Genomic DNA, 20,489 nt, shown 5'->3' with positions numbered 1-20,489 from the left:
CCCAGTGACCTCCCTTTGCCCATGTCTGAGCTCCAAGACCAAAATGGCACCTCGTGGGGCTTCCTGGGAACCAGGTGGGAATCTGAAGATGGGGGCAGGGAATTGACATGGGGGTCCCAGGGAGGGCACGCTTACAGGGGCAGAGGGCATGTCTCAACCGGCCCAACCCATCCTTACCTGGAGCCTCTGGGGATGAGTGTGAGCTCCCACTCGAAGACCCTGGATGCCCCCTATCCCCAGATGCCCCCTCTTTGGACTGGTGGAAATATCTCCCAGCTGTCTCTCCTGCCTCTAGACCTTTGCTGCCACCAGACCCTCCATCTGGATGCTCTCTCCATTCTGGCCACTCACCTGGTGAATTTCCCCCACTGGGGCATCCTTGCCCCTGGGAAGCCATCCCTGACCTTCCCAAGAGGCCCGTATCTACAGGCAGGATGCCAAGCGGACTGAAGGTTATTCCAGGCCAGCAGAGTCATTTCCACTAGTATGCTAGCCACGTGTGTCATTCTAAACTTTTCAGTAACCACATTTTTTAAAAAAGAGAGAAAAAAACGTGAGATTAATTTTAGGAACATATTTCATTTCATCCCATAAAGCCAAAATATCATCCTTCAATCTGTCATCAATATAAAAAATTACCCACGAGATATTTTACATGCTTTATCTCAATTCCAGTGCTCAGTTTCCAAGGGTGAGCGAAGTGTAGTCTTCCCAAAGCATTAATGCTGCATTTAAGAGGAATTACGTTGTTTCTGTTTTTAAAGTTTCTGTTTCTGTTTTTGAATTTAAATTTCACATTTCTAGTGCTTAACAGCCACATGTGGCCGGCAGCTCCTGTGCTGGATAGCATAGCCCTAAGCTGTGTCTATTTACCTATCTTGTTTGTGGACACAATGCCAGGTCCTGATGTTAGTCAGAGGGTTGGATGGCTGGAAGGATGATGAGGAATGGAGGGAGGGATGGGTGGATGGATGGACGGATGGATGGATGGACGGACGGACAGATGGATGGATGGATGGATGGATAGGTGGACAGAAGGATGGATGGTTATACAATCTCTTTTCCTTTCAGTGCCTCCCACCCCAACAGCTGGCACTGGGTTTCCCACCTTCTCCTTCCTACCTGTTTCCAAGTCTCTTCCTTATCCCCAGATGCCTAGGCCCCCCAGATCCATTTCTCTGGGGTCAGTGGTCCCCATTACTGTCCCTTCCCCTTGTCATTGGATAAGATGCTACTTGTGTCTTCTGGGTCCTCTTGCCACCTCCTTAGGAGTCTGGGCCTCTCACCCTCTACAATCAGGCTTTGCATCTCCCCATCTTCATCCCCATGTTCTGAAGGGATTCAACCAACTCCTCCATGCACCACTGCTACCCATCCCTCATTCCCCATCACCCTGTGACAATTCACTCATTCCATCAGCAGCACTGATTGATTCCAGGAGCTCTTACAGGCACTTCCCTTAGGATACAACAGAAGACAGATAACAAGTCTTGTCTTAATGGGGTTAACTGATGAGGAGACAGGCAGAAAGACCAAGGAGTAAAACATTTAGGATATCAGATGGTGATGAGCACTACGGGAAAAAGCGGAACAGGAAAGGGGGAGGGAGAGGTTGATGGGCAAGCTCAGAGGAGGTGAGACAGAGCAGACTTGGACAAACGGAGGCAGTGAAGCTCCCAGGTGTCTGGGGAAAAGCATGTCAGACAGAAGAACAGCAGGTGCAAAGGCCCTGAGGTGGGAGCATTCTCTGTGTCTCCTTGTTTGGCTGGTCCCTTGCTCACTAGGCACAGCCTCCAGGCCTGCCTTCTCCTTTAAATATCTTCCTTGAAACTCTCACTGGGTCTTCTTGGCTCTTTTTTGTCCCCAGGGCTGTCCCCCGCAAGTTTCCCTCCCAGTCTCCCTCAAGGATCTGGGCATTCCGTTCCCCCTAGACTCTCCCTCTCCTTGGAAACTCGAGGCTCCCAGCTGTCTTAGGTGCCCCTCCCCTCTGGTTCTGGCAGCGCTGTGAGGGCCCTGGGGAAGGGGTTCAAGGGAGGTTCCCATGGGAGGGACAGAGCAAGGTTGTCACCTCCTCAGGGCTAGGAACAAAGGGTCATTGAAGGCAGAACAAAAGCCAGGCAGTCCAGGCCCAAAGGCCAGGCAGCATGTCTCGCTCAGCCCCCCATCACCCCAACATGGGACGTGCACTCAGCCCCAGACAGGGAAAGCTGGCTCTCTTGACTTTCCTCCTCCCTGTGAAGGAGCCCTTTTCCCAGATGAGAACATCAAGGCTCATACTGAGGTAGGGGGAGGCTCTCCACACCACAGCCTCCTAGAGATAGGTCTTCAGGCAGATAAACTGACGGGGGGCATGACACCCCAGGATGCTTGTCTTCTGCCTGCCCTCAAAGTGAGGGTGGACAATGCTTTGTGAACTTGGGCAAGTCACTCCCTCTCTTTGAGCCCTCTCCTGCATCTATTACATGACTCTGACGTGCCCCCTCCCCCTCCCCTACACAACAACACATGGCAAACTGTACTGGTCAGTAAATAGATTTGTAAGTGGTGATATTTGTGTATTTATTCATCCAACTAAAATTTCTCTGGCACATACTAGAGCGATGAGGAAAAGTTTCTAGAAAGACACCACCAAAATGTTAATGGTATTTAGCTCCATGAGTAGAAGGAAGGTCACAAGGATTCTTATGTTCTTTCTGGACTTCTCAGCTCAGTTTGTGTTTTTTTTTTTTAAACAAAGTACACACATTTTTTGTTCTATGAAAATAAGTCATTTCTGGCGAGGAGATTCTGGTGGTCAGATGCTAAGTCTCTGAGGGGTCAGGAGACCAGGGGGTAGGGAGGAGCTGGGTTTGGAGGGACAGAGCAGAAGGAGATGTGGGCTTTGCGGAGCCTACTGTGTGTTAGAGACTCCGCTGAGCGCCTGATAAACGTCCCATCTGGTCCTCACAACAGCCCGATGACGTGGGTACCATTCACAGGTGGGGAAACCGAGGCACGGGGGCTGACGGGACTGGTTGCAGGCTGCGCAGCTGGAGGTGCTGGAGGTGGGATTCAGACCAGGCGCTGTGAGCTTCAGACTCCCATACCCAGCCAGGTCTGGCTGTTGCATCTCTGCGTCTCTGTGTCTCTCACTATCTCTGACCCTCCGTGTTTCTCTTTTCCCCTTGCTCTCTCACCATCTCTGTCTCTCTGTGTGTCTCTGTCTCTCCCTCGGTCTCTTGGTGTCTCTTGCTGTCCCTGACCCTCTGTCAGTCCCTCAGTGTCCCTCTCCCGCCTGTGCCCCTGTAATCCTAGCTGCATCTCTCTTGGTCTCTCGATCTCTTTCTCAGTGTGCCCCTTACGGTGTCAGCCCTCCAGGGCAGTTTCTGTCCGTCTGGTTCCCAGTGGTGTCCTAACCCTTAAAACAGCACCTGACAGACAGGAGGCGCTCAATAAATATTTTTTGAATGAATAAAGGCATGAATGAATGAGTGAATGAATGAACTCTGGGATGAGGTTAGCTCTGTGGTCAGACGAGCAAACTGAGGCTCCCGGTGGGCACAGACCTGCCCAGAGCCACCAGCCAGGGGCAAGATGCCCAGGAGGTGCCTGTCACCTGTCCTCCCCGCCCTCACAGAAGGGTGGCTCTCTCCTGGCCTCTCCCCCGTTCGGAGGCGTGGGTAGCAGCCGGGAGAACCGGCTGGATGCCGCCCCTCCCCTTGGGCGTGGAGGTAGACACCAGGCGGGCTCCCCCGGTGGCAGACGCCAGGGCTGCACATACCCGGTCCCTGTGCCGCCTGCTCCCAGCGCGTCCTCCTCTCCCCACCCTCACCCTCCTGCCATGGACGGGCCTGCCGAGCCCGGGAACCAGGCCGCGTGGGACCCCTATGAGAAAAACATCTCGGAAATCAGGTGAGGTCCAGACCTGAGTGTGCGATGACAGCCACCCTGGAGGAGGTGGCCTGGGGCAAGAGCCAGGGGCCTCTGCCAAGGTGGCCACCAGCCTCCCGGAGCCTCAGACCTGGCTGGGCTGGGTGGGCTTGTCCACCCCGGGGTGCAGGTCCCTCCTGAGAAGGGAGTCAGTGACCTAGGCTGGGCTGAGTCACCAGTGGGATGCCTGCGGTGTCCCTGTCCCTCTGAGAGCCTCAGTTTCTCTGTCTGTCCAAGGGGCCCAGAAACCATTCAGTCTCTCTGATATCAGACTGGATGAGAGCAGGGCACCGGATGTGTGTTAGCTGCGGAAACAAGGGTGCCTGTTGTACCCCCTTTCCTCCCCAGACACCCCCCAAATCCCGCAAGCTGGGGTGCTTTCCCTCCTGGGGGCTCTGAATGTGCCACTTTGTTTGCGGGAGGATGGAACAGCAGAGATGGGCGGCATTCTGGAGGGAGCAGAGCCCCAGAGCCACAGCCATGCCCCACGGGGGTACTTGGGGGCCCAGAGGAGGGACCTGAGACTCCTCAGTCCTTGTAGGAGTGGTGAGGACAGATCACTCCTCACCTCTGAAGTGTGGCTCCTTTGTTCCTAGGAATGAGTCACAGACTTTTATAGCACCCGCTTTTCAGATGGGGAAACGGAGGCTCAGCAGGAAAGTGATAGGGCCATCATGATGCTGCTTGGAAGCAAATCTGAACTCCATCTATCTGACTCCCAGGTCTGTGGTTTCTCCTTTCCTCAGCAGCCTCAGGGATACCCCACTCCCCACGGCTCCTTTTCTCAGAGGAGAAGCAGAGGCTCAGAGAGGGCAGGCAGCCTGCCTAAGATCACACAGCGAGCTGTTTTGATGATGTCCAACCCCTGATATCTTTCACTGTCAGGCGAGTCTATCCTGGCCTCCTGGGCCCCTCCAGCCACCCCTGGCTGTACTGTTTCAGACTCTCCCCTCCCCTCCCTCATCCTCGTGCCCCAGACTCCAGAGATCAGAGCAGTTGAATTCTCATTGCTGTGTGACATAGACAAGACTGATGGTATCTCTGTGCCTCTCAGGGTGAGAGTGGCCACCAGGCTGGTCCCAGCTCTGCTTGAGAAAGTCCCCAGCATTCTCTCCTTGGCATTCTTTTCTCTGCATCCTCTGGGTGCTGCAGTTTCTCCCTCCTGAGATAAGCTGGTTTCCCTCCTGGGTGCCTGTCTCTAGGAAGACTTCACCTCCCACCAGGCCCTGGGAGCCTCTCTCTTCTCTGCCCTCACACAGCCAGTTGGCCTCAGTGCGTGACCTTGATCCAGTCATTTGTTCTCTCCCAGCCTCAGTTTCCTCATCTGAGAAATGGGGTAAATAACCCTCACCTATAAGATACTTCTGGACCTGAATTCTGCAGCCCCCTGGGAGGTGCCCTCAGGACCTCAAACCTCCTTTTCCGTGAGCTTCTGGAATCCCCTGGATCCAGAAAAATGCCTCTCATGAGGGCACTGAACCCCAGGGCACTCTGACACAATGTCCAGGGTTGTGCAGAATTGGCTTCCACGGAATTGCTCCTCCTCTCACGCTGCCATCTCAGGGATGCCCCACCAGTCACCACGTCAGGCCCCCTCCCCCCAACATTGTCCTTGTCCCTTCATTCCTCTCCCTCCTACACTCTGCCACTCCCCAACTCACTCCCCTGTCCCCTGACTCTCTCCATTCCCATGGCCCCAGCTCAGGCCTCATCTTCACCCCTAGGTCCTCGCCCAGGCCTCCCCACCTCCAGTCCTTCCCAGAGCTGCCCCTCCCCTGCTCCCAGTCCCGAGGCCCTCCAGGTCCAGGCACCCCAGCCTCTCCAGTACAATCTTCTCCCTCACCTGCATTCCATCAGCCCTATTACTTCAGATTCCCTGGCTATGCCTCACTGTTCCCTGCCCCAGTGACTTTGCATATAAGGTTTTCTCTGCTGGGATTCCCAGAGCAGTCTTTTCTAATCTCCTAATCGCCCCCTGGGCTTATTCTGCTCAAGTCCCTTCCATGGCTCCCCAGCACCCACAGTGACAATTTCCAAAATCTTTTTAAGACACAGATTCCTTGGTCCAAGAGAAATCTTACATCCAAGCAGAAATACGTAATAGAGATCAAAACAGAACTGCTCTGGTTTTAAATGGGGGAGTGGAGCTGGGGTTCTGCTGCCAGCCCTACTCCCTCTGTGGGACTGCCTCTGCCCAACTCTCTCCATCCCCACCTTCCTCACTGCCTGGGTCCCACTTGGCTGCTTCCACATCTCCTTCGGTCCAGATCTCACATCTCCGGGCCTTTGCACCTGACGTCTCCTTTGCCTGGGATGACCTCCCTCTCTCTCATCAGGGAAACTCCTCCTCCTTAAGACTCTTGGCCACCACAGGTAGGTCCCAGATCACACTTCTAGCTTCAAGCCCGTACCATGGCACCAAAAGGCTGACCAGTTCACAGACCGAGACATAGTTGGGACCACCTCTGTGGTCCTCGGCTGGGGGCCCTGCAAAGTCTCTGAGGATGATGTCAAGGAATGAATGGAGGGGAGATTAGGCAGGCTTTGAGTTGGCGCTTGCAGGGTGAGTCGGGGGTGGAGGACAGGCAGGGGAGGAGACAACGGACACCAGCTGAGGGAAGTGAATGAGTGACTCAATGTCAAGGGCAAGAAGCGATTCCCAGGACGCCCTCTGCAGCCTGATTCTTTTAACCCTCACCTCCACCCCCACAAAGAAAAGATAAGCAATGTATTGTTACAGGCATATGTGATCAAACTGTCTTTAAAAAAAACACAAGTGGCTGACAAGGATTTAACTTGGGACAGTGGTTGGGGTGTGGGGTGGTGGGAGGCCAGCGGGACATGGAGGAGGCCAGAGAGACCCGCAAGACAGAGTGCTCAGAATGTTTGAGTTCATGGGGTATGTTATGAATTATGGTTTAGAAATTCTCTGTGTGTTCCATGTAGATGTGTATGTATCCCATGGACTAAAAAGGGATCTGAAGGGCAAAACCAAAATTTAAAGAGGAAAAAGTTAGAAACAGGGGGTAAGAAGGACCCAGGCATTTATGCACAGTTTACAGGCGGCAGAGCCAACAGAGACAAACCCAAGAGGCGTTAATCCCTATAGAATTTTTTTAATGCTCATTTGCTGAATATTTCCCACGTATTATCTCATTTTATCCTCACAACAACTGTTTGAGATTAACTCAGGTGAATGATTACTTATGATCATCCCATTTGTAACAAAAGCAATTGAGGCCCAGAGAGGTTCAGTGACTTGCCCAAGGTCACACAGCTGTTAAGTGAGGTGTAGTCAGGATGTGAACTGGGACAGCCTGACTCTGTCACGCCCTGGATGGGATGGGCAGATGCGAAATGAAATTGGGGAGAAGCAAAATGAGGGAGCAGCAGGATCAAGGAGGTAGCCCCTGCCCAAATAGGAGGCTTAGCAGGTCCTCAGTGTTCTGCTGTATTACCTGGATACCTTGTGTACTGGGCTGTACTTTGTCCAGGCCCTTCTGGAGAAGGTCAAGGCCAGAAGCCCAGCTGGCATTTGGACTCACGGTTGCTGCCCCTCCCCTCCCTCTGATCTCAGAGAACCCCCAAAAAGGTCCTTTCTGATCTCACCCTCCTTATGGTTAAGGCTGCCAACCCTGGTTTTACAACCCCAGCCCCTCCTTCCTTGGGGAGAAGGCCAGCCAGCTACTTGAAGCATAAGCCCTGTGGGTTATGGAGCTGCTTCTGCCAAGGGGAGGCGGTCTGATAATAAAAAGGCAATAAACAAATAATTAGATATTGGATCTTGTCGCCTGGGTGGAATTCTGGGCAGGCAGAGAGAAGTCGGGGCAGGGGGGTTCTGGACCTCCACTAATAAAGTGCCTTGTTAAGAATTAAAAAGAAGTGCTCACAGCTCCCACCTCCCCCTGAGCAAAGGGACCCAGGCGTGGAGAGTGAAGGGTGGGATGTGTTTTGGTTCCCGCTTGCTCTCTAGAGGCTGGGGAGTGGAAGGGGGGGACGTGTTCCTGGGGGTCCAGCACAAGGATCGGGAAGGGGGATCCTTCAGGACCCAGTTGGAAAAAACTGAGCAACCCTGTTTGCGGAAGGTAGGCTCTAGGAGAGGGAGTGGGACCCAGCGGACCATCGCTGGTAGCGAAGGCCAAGGCGGGAAGGGAGACCCTAGTCACGCTGGGAGGCTTGAATCAAAGTCCTAGGAGAGGTGTGGCCAGCTACTCACCGGGGAGTGGGGTCCCGGCCAGGACCTGGGCCCCGAGGACAAGGCCACTGCAGGCAAGAATAGCAGCCTGCAGGAAGACAACCCTGAGTTCAAACCCCGCCCATATCGCTCACCAGCTGGGACCCGCCGAACAGACAAGGTCTCTGTGGGAGCTGCGCACTTGTGAAATGGGCGGAGCTGCGCATCTGTGAAATGGGCGTGGTGGGTGATGCCCCGGGACGGACAGGCCAGACCCGCTACTCTCTGCTGAGTCAGGGATTGCTTGGTTTTCTGTCCTCCTTCTCTAATTCCTGTGACCACTCCTGAGCCAGGAACCCAGGGACCAGGAAGGGTGGGGATGGGGTGAAGCAGGATAATAATTACGGCTTTCCTGGGCATTGGCCACGCGCCAGGCTTGTGCGCATAGCTTCACAACAGCCCTGTGAGGGCAAGGATGCTAGGATTTCCACGTTACAGATGGGAAAACAGGCCCGGGGCGGGGGGGCTCGCACCTCTGGGATTTGCTCCAGAGACCTCGCTCTTTACCCGCATGCTAGACAAAGGGCTCAGACAGGGGCCTCGAACTACAGAAGAGGCTGCCCCTCTGGGGCCATAACCTTCACCCGGCACTTGTCACCCCAAATGGGATCACTGAGTCCAACCTCCAGACCAAAATTTTCCAGGAATTGAATGGAGTGTCAGTGTTTCAGTTGAAATCAGTAATAATTAAATAACCAGTAAATGTTTAGCACCCTGTTTGCAGTGTCATCATTTCAAGGGTTCATGTGGCCAGTGGCCACAGCAGCAGTGCAGAATAGTAGGGGGGCGGGCTGGAGGGTAGAGCTCAGTGGTAGAGCGTATGCTAAGCATGCACAAGGTCCTTGGCTCAATCCCCAGTATCTTCATTTAAAAAAAAAAGTCCATTTCCATCATCATGGAAAGTTCTGTTGGAAGGGAGAGAGAAAGAGGTAGAGAGTAAGGAAAGAGAGAAAAGTCGAGAAGAGCCTTCAGGCCAAAGGCACAGCACATGCAGAGATTCAACTGAGTGGTGGAGCATGGAGAACGCAGGGAACAAGTTGAACTTGATGGTGGGAGCAGAACAACACTGGCTGTGCTGGCCTGGGGACCCAGGGGAGGGGCGGGCAGTGCAGGCCAACAGGCCCACAAAGAATCTGCTGAGAGACAGAGCCAGGGATGCAGGACCAAGAACCCTGAGAATTTCAAGAGAGTGATTAATTTCTTTAGCTAGATTTTTCTCTATTATTATCATTATCATAAAAGTAATGTCAGTGATATATCTCAATTGTTTTTTTTTTAATCGTTTAAAAGTGTGTATAGATTTTAAATGTGCAGGAATTGCCAAGGGAAGAAAAAAGAACAGGGAAGGAGAATATACCCTATCAGACCTTAAAATCTACAAAGTTACTATAATCCAAGCAATATGACCCCCACCCTATGAGCCAGCAATTCCGATGCTACTTATTTGCCCAAGAGAGATGAGAACTTAGGTTCCACAAGAAGACAAGGATGGTCACAGTGGTTTTATGCATAATAGCTGGGCCTGCACGGGTCAACACACTGTGATTTATATATACAGTCGAATTCTATTCAGCCATAAAAAGGACCGACTCTGATGTACACACAAACAAGGATACATGTCAAGAATATTATGCTAAGCAGAGGGCGGACACGTGGCAGTCACTGCCGCTGTGTTCATTATTCCAAATTCAAGGCGTACAGAAAAGCGGAAAATTCTAGTTTCCATAACCACCCCAGACCCATCCCTGGAGTCAACACTTTCAATGCTTGCCTGCCAGAGAATTTCTGTTTATGTGTATAGCTTGCTTTTACTTATTTTTTCAACATAATTAAGATGCTACTTTATATCTGTCTCTGCCTCTTGCCTTTTCACTCTTTGTAACAGCTATGAAAATTTCAAAGCATATACAAATATTGGAGGAATTATCCCAGTGAACACTCCTCTATACCAAGTACACCTAAACTTTAAAAAAAATTTAAGAAAATTTTTTAATGGAGGTACTGGGGATTGAACCCAGAACCTTGTGCATGCTAAGCACTCACTTCACCACTGAACTATACCTTCTCCTTCAAAAACTTTTATTACATTTGTCCTATCATATATCTGTTTATCTTTCTCTTCATCCAGCAATCCGTCCATATTTGTGATGCATTTCAAAATAGTAAATTGCAGACATCAGAACATACCACCTTAAACATTCCAGGCTGCATATCATTAAATGGACTTCAATAATTGCTTATGTTTTTCTTTTAAAGATGATGTTTATGTACAGAACACTGAAAAACTGCAGCGCACCAGTTTTGAGAAAAATACGTGTAACCCAAATCCCTATCAAAACATAAATGCCTCCTTTAGAATGGCTGGATTCCAATGTTTGCTGGCTGTGATTTATTCATCCAGTCCTGATTTGTTTATCTGGTTCCCTGTCGTTCTGGTCTTATAAACACTGTTGGAATCAGCAGTCCTGGTGCTACGGAAATGACAGGCCAGCCAAGAAACAAGCCCCACTCGGAGGGTTGGAGTACTCAGATGTATTACGCCAGCGGGCTCAGAGGGGCTTCTGCTCTGAAGCTCTGAGCACCTCCAAGACGTGTGCATGAGGTTTTATAGGGTTAATTACAAGCTTGGGGTATTTGGCCAATAGGCGTAGAACAGCTTTAGCAGCATCATGATCACAAAAGAGGAGGCAGGGAGGCAGCAAACTAACATTCCAAGGCCAGATATGTCTCTCTGAAAATCCAGCTGGCTAGCAAAAAACATGAGCAGGGAATCAGCAAACCGACACTTATTAACTTAGATTTACCAGTTAGCCCAGCAGAACTCAGATCAGTAATCCGACACTTGTTACACTTAGATTTACAAGTAGGCCCAGCCCGGCTTTTCCTTCACATTCCCCTCTCTTGGTGCGTTCACAACCCTTGCTGGAGTGAGCATCATCATTTACCTGTTGCAGGGGCTCATAATTGGAGGCTAACATCTGGAGTTTCATAGTCTCTATCCGCTCACTGGCAAAGCAGGTCAGGAAGTTCAGGACACAGGGCCCAAACAGCAGAGCTGTAAAAATCAGGAGCAAGGGACTTATGAACGGTGCCAGCCAGGAGGTCCAGCCCCACGGGCCTGTCCATGGGCTCTTGTCTAAAATATGTTTCCTCTTTTTCACTCGGTCTTGTAACCCTTGAACCATCCCTCTGACATTTCCTGATTGATTGGCATAAAAACAGCACTCTTCGTTAAGGAAGAGGCCCAGTCCCCCCTCTCTGGCTATGAGTAGGTCCAGACCCCTCCTGTTTTGTGAGACCACCTCGGCCAGAGAGTCAATCTGATTTTGCAGCGCTCCCAGGGTTTCTGTTATTTATTGGAGATCCTGGCTGAACTCACCTGTAAGCTGATAATAGTAATAAGAGGATGAGGCTATGCCACCAATTTCTGTGCCCACCCCTGCTGCCATTTCGAGCCCCACTAGCAAGGGGAGTGAGGGCATTAGCATCAGTAACATCAGCCTTATGATTATCTTAGACATGACGCTGCGGTGATGGCACTAGTTATAACAAAGTATAAAACAGCTATCAGGATCCTATGGCCTATATCCCAGTCAGGAGGGGCGGTGCTGGCCAGCCCCACTGCCAATACGCAGGCTGGTATAGCAAACAAGGGAAGAGGCGAGGGAGCACATGAGGCATACATTTAACAGTTTCACTGCACTTTCCTCAAGCTTCGGCCGTGCGTTGACTAGCCAGCTTCCGGGTGTGGCTAGAGCAGGGCTCCTCAATCTTCTTCTGGTCCCTCTTGATCTTGATCTTGAGCGGGTCTCCTGGGATGCTCTCAATTCTTTAGGGACCCTCTGTCCGAGGTGAAGTCGCTCTCTTAACCCTGGAGTGGTGGATCCAAGGGATGATTACTGCAGCTTTAACAGCTTCCCTGAGCTTTGAGGCTGGTATGCTGTGTTTTTAGTGTCTTAGGATTTTACCCACCCTGTGAAGGTGCAGACGAAAACCAGCAGGTACTTATATCCCTTACTGTGTCCCAGTTTAGTAAAGTACACTTTTAAATCTTTGAAGGGAGCCAATCTGCATCATTGTATTTTCGTTGGCCCAGTGGGCCCTTGTTTTGGGTTGTTTTCAGCACAGAGCAAGCAGCGCTGGGAGACTGATGTGCACAGAGTAGGGAGACGAGAAATCGGGAAATATCACATTTGGAGGGCCTCCAAAGCCATTTTTCCCGTTGTGTGGCTTCGTGCTGTTGTTGGCCTATGCGATAAGCTAGTCATTCCGGGATGAAAACCCTTCCATCCATCCGTCATGATCCACCATCCGTCCTTTGCTTCCTTCCCTTGTTTGGCCTGTGCCCAATTGTTTTCATCGTGGCTATATTCTGGGGCAGTGGGTAGCTCTGGCGCTGCCATAATTTTAATTATTGAGTGTTTTTAGGTGGCTGCCTCTCTTGCCTTTTGATTAGCCAGCCTGTTTCCCTGGCTCACAGGGTCATTTCCTTTTTGGTGTCCCTTACAGTGAATAACGGCCACCTTCTTTGGATCCCATACTGCCTCCAGTAACTGTAAAATTTCTTCTTTGTTTTTGATCTTTTTTTCCCCGGCAGCCAAAAGTCCTCTCTCCTTATAGATGGCTCCATGTACATGCAAGGTTGCAAATGCATATTTGGAATCGGTGTATATATTGGCTCATTTTCCTTTCCCTTCCCTTAGTGCCTGGACCAGTGTCCAGATCTCTGCTCGCTGAGCAGACCATCCTGGGGGAAGGGACTCTGCTTTTATTACCTCTCGGATTGTTGACACAGCGTAACCTGCTCGCCGTTGTCTATCCTGCATGTAACTGCTGCCGTCTGTGAAAAGTTCCAGGTCTGGGTTTTGCAGGGGCTTGTCGGTTAGATCAGGCCTGCTCGCGTACACCTCTTCGATGATTTCTTCGTAGTCATGGTCAGGCTGCCCTTCCCCTTCAGGAAAATATGTGGCTGGGTTTAAGGTTCGCACAGTCTCTAGACGGACTCTTGGATTTTCACATAGAAGCCCCTGGTAGTGGGTCATCCTTGTGTTAGTTATCCATTTGTAACCTGGGCTGTTTATCAGGGCCACCACAGAATGGGGCACTTTTACATTTAAAGTCTGTCCCAGTGTGAGTTTGTCTGCCTCGTGACCGGGGGCTGTGGCAGCGAGGGCCCGTAGACAGGGTGGCCATCCTGATGCCACAGGGTCCAGTCTTTTAGACAAATAGGCCACAGGCCCCACATTTTGAGTCAGGACTCCGAGAGAAAGTCACAGTCTAGTCTGGTGTCAGGGGCCCGTGTCATAGCCCACCCCTGAGCATTTAATGTGTCCCTGGGGGCTCGGCCCTGCAGCCATTTTCGTGCTTCAGTGAGAATGTGTCTCTTTTCCTCCATATTGAAAAGAGTCAGAAGCAGCTGGCGAACATCTTCCCAGGTGGGCTGGTGAGAATGAAAGACAGACTCTACAAGGTCAATCAGAGCCTGCGGTTTGACAGCCTGATTACAGTCGTCACACACCACCAAGTAGAAATCATCGTGGTCTGGACAGAGACCAAATATTGGCATGTCTCCGTGAGAAAGCCCCATGACTGTCCCAGCATCACTTCGGGACTGGGCAGGGGCCGGCGCTCCCCGACAGCTGTGGCGGCGGTGGTGGTGGCAGCAGTGGCCGCCGAGGTGGAGGCGGTGCCGGGGTGTTCCTCCTGATGTTAAACACAGCCCGCTCCAACACTTTTTGCTCCTTTTTCTTTTTCTTTTTCTTTTTTGGAGGGCAGGCCAAAAATCCTGACCGATTTACCAGTGGCTCTTCATCTGCTATTATTGTGGAAGCTCTTTTTTAATTCTGTTCAGACCATGATGTGATTGAAATGCCTGCGGTTTTTCAGAGTAGGAAGGAGTATGACGGCGCCAATTGAGAAGGGCTGTAGTGCTAAAGGGTTGGTAGCAGAGTACGGGGCGCCTGGGCTGAACAGTCCCGTCCTCCCCAGCTTGCTGGGGCCCTTGTGTCCCCCGCAGCGGCATTTGGAGGGCCGGCGGTGCTGGCCTCCCGGCTTGTGCTGAGCAGAGTCTCCTTCCTGCAGGCTCAGGCTGGGGGCTGGGCTCTGCCTCTGGGTCCTCAGGTTGGGAAGGTGGTGACACAGAGGGTGGCCATGTCTCCAGTGGGACCGGAGGTGTCGGTGCCCCGGGTGCATACAAAGGGGGCAGGCACATCTCATCCTCTGTGTCTCCCTGGAAAACAGGCTTTTCTCTATCTGGTTTTTGTTTTTGTTTCTGTTTTTTTGTTTTTGCCTGGACCAGCTGAGCTGCTAATATCTTGCATCGTCCAGATCCATTTGAGCAGAACCAAATCCATGAGGGTAGATTCTGGGCGATATTTAGCCAGGAGTCAACATAAGGGAATTGAACTGGGTGGCCTGGGGTTCCGGTGATTATTCAATAGACTGCTCGCACTGTTGCGAGGTCCAGAGTTTCTCCTGAGGGCCACCCGACTCCAAAGGTCAACCATTTAAATTTTCACAAAGTATGGAACCTGCCAGGGGTCATTAAACTCTATAGTTTCCTGAGAACACCTTTTGGAAATTTTTAATCGTGCAGTCCAGAACTGTCGGCTTTGATTTAGAGGCTCCCACTATTATTAGTTGACAGATTTTACGGCCTATAGGTGTGGGTCTGCTCCTGGCACCAAGGACTGTGACCCCAGTATTTCTGGTTTTTTCCACTCAGAACAGTGAAAATTTTAAAAAAAAAAAAACCCTGTTGCCTGGCTGGGCCTAATATCTATCTGCTTGGCTGGAAGAGCTGCCAGTGAGTTAGGGTTTCACAATAGGCACTTGTCCCTGAGGTTCTCCTGGGCCTGGATGAGCTCTAGGGGGTCCCTGCACAAAGCCTTCTCTGTAGCCTAAATTGACAAAATATGAGGCCGGGATGGCCATCCGGTGGCAGAATAAATGGACCAAAAAGGGGACCTCAAAAGAGGGTTTTAGCCAGTCCTGGGGTGGCTCCCTCTGGCTCAGGTCTTGCGGGCTGTATTTTAGACAGAGGGGTAGTATTGAGGGTGGTTTATTAATCATGACAGGATATTCTGGGGGACTGGTGACAAGGTCGCATCTGAAACTTTTTTAAAGTAGTCTCATTTTAGTCCCCAAGGGCACAGGGGTCGTTTACTTCTATGCTGTTTTATGTCCCTTTCCCTCCCAGTGTAGCCACCCTGTGCAGGTGTTGCAGACAAGACAAGGGAGGGTTTTTGCTGCGTCCGCCTGGCCGCTCCCCTCACGGGGACGAAGGTGCCTCTTAGCTTTGGTGGGTCAGTATAAGCCGCTGACTCCAATAGGGACCCTGAGGGACCGATACCTCCCTGAGCCGTATGAGGTCACCACAGAACTGCAGGTTGGAACTCACTCGAACTCCATAGCAGAATGCCGTGGAGCTACAAACTCGAGCCTGATCGCATGCTTCACAGGATGCACATTCACTCACACACACAGAGGTTAACAACAGTCCTCCCACCAATCCCAATATCCTGTTTCCTGTAGGAGGGGATCAGCCTCCTCTTCTGTCCACTGGGACAGGACCTGATTCCTCCCGGGGGTTCCTACCTTGTCCGGACGGCCACCTGGTGAGTCTGTCCTTCCCTCCACCGAGTCTGGCTCTGGTTGTAGCCCAGCCACACAGGGGGGCCGAGTCACCGTCACGAAGGAGAACCCGGAATTATCGTCAGGCGGCACCACCTCGTTCCCTGCTGAAGTCCGGTCCCCTAGTCGGCTGGAGCCACCAGTCCAGTGGCTCAAGGGGCCGGCGTGGTTGAATCTCGCTGGGGCCTCCAGAAATGTTACGGAAATGAGAGGCCAGCAAGAAACAAGCACCACTCGGAGGGTTGGAGTACTCAGATGTATTACGCCAGCAGGCTCAGAGGGGCTTCTGCTCCGAAGCTCTGAGCACCTCCAAGACGTGCGCATGAGGTTTTATAGGGTAAAGTACAAGCTTGGGGTTTTCAGCCAATAGGCGTGGAACAGCTTTAGCAGCATCATTGTCACAAAAGTAGAGGCAGGGAGGCAGCAAACTAATATTCCAAGGCCAGATATGTCTCTCTGAAAATCTAACTGGCTAGCAAAAAAAGAAAATGAGCAGGGAATCAGCTAACCGACACTTATTAACTTAGATTTACCAGTTAGCCCAGCAGAACTCAGATCAGTAATCCGACACTTGTTACACTTAGATTTACAAGTAGGCCCAGCCCGGCTTTTCCTTCACAGTGGAACATATTTCTTCTGGCACTTCCTTAGGGGGGCCCCATCCCTTAAAATTCTGGGGGGTCATGTTCATTTGTGCATCTAACAAAAATAATGGAGTGTTGCCTGCCTGTCAGACTCTGGTTCTTGGAGGGGGGACCTGTGAGGAGGGGAATTTCTGCTCCCTTGTAGCTCCACTACTAGCGGGGAAGATTGATTTAAAGAAGTTAATAGACAAAGAAAATAGTTACTAAGTATTAAAAGGGCTGTAAAAGAAGCAAACAGGGTGCTGAGGTGGGGAACCATGCGCATGGAGGGAATGTTTTCTTTAGCAGAGGAGGCCTGTGTAATTTAAACGTTGCCAAGTGAGCTCCCAAAGAGGTTACTCTAATTACTCTCCCTGCTGCCGCAGCAGGGGAAGGCAGGACAGTCAAAGAGCCTTTTCTGCATTCTGGCCAAGGCATGAGTCATTCCGCTGAGGTGGAGGTGGCCAGAGAATGTGAGATGCTTGCCCAGATGGGCTCCAAGTGGAATTTCGAGAGGTGAAAAAGAGCACTCCTGTAAGAGAGACAGCCCAGGCAAAGGGCGGCTGACCACCGCACAGGGTGTTCTGGGAACGGAGGCGCATAGAATGCAGCTCAGACTAGTGGAGTCTTGGCAGCGTTCTCTAGAGAAAGGAGGGTTGATCGCAGGCTCCCGCTGTGAGTCAGCAGGACCGCGGGGCTGCAGAGAAACTCCTGGTGCAGCCGCAGCCGCAGCCGCAGCCGCAGCCAGATGCAATCACATTCTTGGCCGGATAGGGTCCACACACAGGAGTTGGGGGGCAGTTCCAGTCCCACAAAACCCCAGAATCCCAGCAGCCTGCCCTCCCTCCCTCCTTTGCACACACTGTTCTTTCTGGTACCCACACATGACTCTTTCCTCACCTCCTTCAAGTCTGTTCAAAGGTCACCTCCCCCGAGGGCCCTCCCCTGACTCCATCGACCTAAAATTGCAAACCCTCCCAACCCTAGATGCTCCCTAGCCCCCACCTGCTTGTTTCCCCTATCACTATCCAATACACAACATTTAGAACATTTTGTGTTAATTTTATTGTTCCTTCAAACATAAACCGCAATAGAGGTTTTTTTTTAATTTTATAAAGCATTGTTATTGTTTTGTTTTTGAGTGTTTTGGGGGGGAGGAGGAGGTAATTAGGTTTACTTATTTTTTTTAATGGAGGTACTGGGGGTTGAACCCTGACCTTGTGCATGCTAGGCATGCACTCTACCACTGAGCTATACCCTCCCCCTGCAATAGGGGTTTTTGTCAGCTGCACTCACTTTTGTGTCCCCCAGTGTCTGGCACAAGGTAGATGCTGGGTAAGTATTTGTGGGCTGAAAGAATGAATTTGACCCATTTCAGGCAAAAAGGCCTAAAGCTACCAGGAATGGGGAGTTCTCTTTGGAGATCAGACTGGGAGGTCCCTGGAAAAGAGGCCCCTGGTATCTTCTCCCTGCCCCATCAAATCACTGCTCATTCTTCAAGTGAGACCAGAGGGGGCTTGAGAGTGACCTCAGGTCACACAGCAAATCCAAAGCAGGCCTGTCACTTAGGCAGGAGTCACTTCTCTGCATAAACCTGGGTAGCCTAAAGGGATCCTGGCCAGCGGGATGTCTTGTTATAAAAATAGCTAATGGGTGTTAAGTGTCTATTTGAGTTTTTTTAATGAATCAGTCAAATTGATTTGTGTTGTGGGAGAGTGTATAGCTTTATGAATTTTAACATATGCATAGATTTGTGTAACCATCACTGCAATCAGGATGGAGGACTGCACCACCATCCTTTTGTAGTCACACCCTCCCCCATCCCTAGCTGCCCTCTCCCCTCCCCTCCTTACCCTACTCCCCCAGCTACTGATCTATTCCCTGTTCACATAGTTTTGTCTTTTCAGAAATATTATGTGGTTTCCTATTGCTGCTGCAGCAAATGACCACAAACTGGTTTAAAGCAATACAGATTTGTCCTCGTACACTTCTGGAGGTCAGAAGTCTGAAATCAGGGTCATTGGGCTAAAATCAAAGTGTCAGCAGGGTTGCAGGCCTCCCGTCTCCTCCCAGGCCTTTCCCAGTTTCTGGAGGCCACCTGCATCCCTTGGCTGCCTTCATCCCTTCCTCCATCTTCAAAGCCAGCTGTGTAGCACCTTCCAAGCTCTCTCCTTTCTGACATATGAGTATCTCTTCCCTCTCCGATTCTAACACTTCTGTCTCCCTAAGGACCTTTGTGATCATGTTCAGGGTCCACTAGATTCTCTCCCCAGCTCCAAATCCTTAACATAATCCTAGCTGCAAAATCCCTTTGACAGTGCAATGGAACCTATTTGCAGGTTCCAAGGACTGGAACGTGGACCTCTTTGAGGGCCATCATTCAGCCCACCGCAGTCATATGGATGGAATTATATAGTTTGTGACCTCCTGAGTCTGGCTTCCTTCACTCAGCCCAAAGCCTCTGAGACTCATCTATGTGGCTGTGGTATCAACGGTTTCTTGCTTACCATTGCTGAGAAGTACCGTGTGGTGGTTGTGCACCACTGTTTATCCACTCAACCTTTGAAGGATATTTGAGTTGTGCCCAGTTTTTGGAGATTATGAGTAGGGCAGCTATAAACATGCTAGTACAGACATTAGTGTGAACATAAGGGTTTTCTTTAAATATTTTAATTATTATTAAATTTTTTAATCATTTTATTTTAGTGGGTGGAGGGAGGGGAGGTAATTAGGTTTATTCATTTTTAGAGAAGGTACTGAGGATTGAACCCAGGACCTTGTGCATACTAAGCATGCACTCTACTGCTTGAGCTATACCCTCCCTCTGCCAAGTTCTTAAATTTTCTGTTGTTTTTTTGGGGGGGGGGTAATTAGGTTTATTTATTTATTTATTTTAATGGAGGTACTCGGGATTGAACCCCAGACCTCATGCATGCTAAGGACGTGCTCTACCACTGAGCTATACCCTCCCCCCACCTTTTTTTTCCTGACCCCAGCAGCCTCCGTGGCCAGCAAGGTGCTACAGAGGCCCCTTCCCACTTGAACAAAAGTTTTATTTCTCTTGGGTGAACCCCCAAGTGGGGGAGAAACTCCACTTTAAAATCTGTGCTTATATTAAGATATTTCATTGAGGTATATTAATCTACAATATATAATATAATATAATGATAATAATAATAATAGCATATGTCTAGGAGTTAAATATTCCTGCGACCAAGGGGAGGGAGGTGGACACTGAGACTTATCGAGGTTATGTGAATTGCCTGAGGTCAAACCTATGTCTTCCTGACCACCCCCTCCCCCAGCCCCCCACAGTCCCCTCCCAGAAAGAGCACATTTGAGGAGAACCCTATGGGGAGTGGGGAGGAGCTACGCCATGGCACTGAGTGGTTAGGGGTGCAAACTGTGGGGCCACACTGCCTGGGTTCAAACCCCAGCTGTGCCCTCTGCAGCTGTGTGACATTCACCAAGTGACTTTGCCTCTCTGTGCCTCCATTTCCCCATTTGTAATGCAGGGATAGCAATACTATTGTGGGTGGCCTCCTGGGGTTGTTGAGGGAATAAATGAATTAAAGCGCATGATGTAGTGAGGAGTGTCGGGTCAGGGAGCACTGTGAGAGTTATTTTTTATTTTTTCAACAAAAATTGACTGGGGGTCTTCTCTGGGTATGCCAGTGGTTTGATACATTGGCAATCAAGACAGATTCCCACCCCCTCCCCCCAAAAAATCGCTGGTCTCATGGAGTTTACATACAAGCACAGAGAAAGGCAAGAGACAATCAACATGATATGTAAACCGTAAGAGCTGGTCATGGGCAGTGTGATGGGAAAACAAGGCAGGGTGAAGGGATGAGGTGGGTTCAACCGTAAACAGCGTGTCAGGGGAGGCCTCATTGACAAGCAATGATGTTGGAGCAGAGACTTGCAGGAGGTGAGGGTGCCAGCCACAGGCCTGAATGGAAGACAAAACAGCCAGTGTAAAGGCCCTGAGGCAGGACTCAGCCTTAAGTGTTGGAGGAACAGCTAGGAGACCTGTCTAGCTGGAGCCCAGTGAGCACGGGAGAGAGGGGGAAGATAAAGGCAGAGCAGGA

At 50.8% G+C, this 20,489-nt stretch overlaps 1 protein-coding gene and 1 long non-coding RNA gene across 4 annotated transcripts in view; one reads left to right on the top strand and one right to left on the bottom strand.

Moving 5' to 3' along the window:
• Positions 1-16,064, bottom strand: part of LOC106730600 — a 29,184-nt gene extending 13,120 nt beyond the window's left edge. For all 3 annotated transcript variants that reach the window (XR_004322281.1, XR_004322279.1, XR_004322280.1), the window contains exons 1-2: positions 15,740-16,064; positions 11,089-11,198 (exon numbers count right to left, since the gene is read on the bottom strand). This is a non-coding gene — a long non-coding RNA (uncharacterized LOC106730600). The remainder of the gene's footprint in view (positions 1-11,088; positions 11,199-15,739) is intronic.
• Positions 3,718-20,489, top strand: part of SULT2B1 (sulfotransferase family 2B member 1) — a 34,518-nt gene continuing 17,746 nt past the window's right edge. The window contains exon 1 of the mRNA XM_032485640.1: positions 3,718-3,891. Within this exon, the coding sequence (XP_032341531.1) occupies positions 3,821-3,891 (71 nt within the window). The 5' untranslated portion in view covers positions 3,718-3,820. The remainder of the gene's footprint in view (positions 3,892-20,489) is intronic.

The sequence above is a fragment of the Camelus ferus genome, chromosome 9, assembly GCF_009834535.1.
Source record: "Camelus ferus isolate YT-003-E chromosome 9, BCGSAC_Cfer_1.0, whole genome shotgun sequence".
NCBI lineage: Eukaryota > Metazoa > Chordata > Mammalia > Artiodactyla > Camelidae > Camelus > Camelus ferus.
Note: the sequence above shows the minus strand (reverse complement) of the source record. Positions and strands in the feature narration are given on the sequence as shown.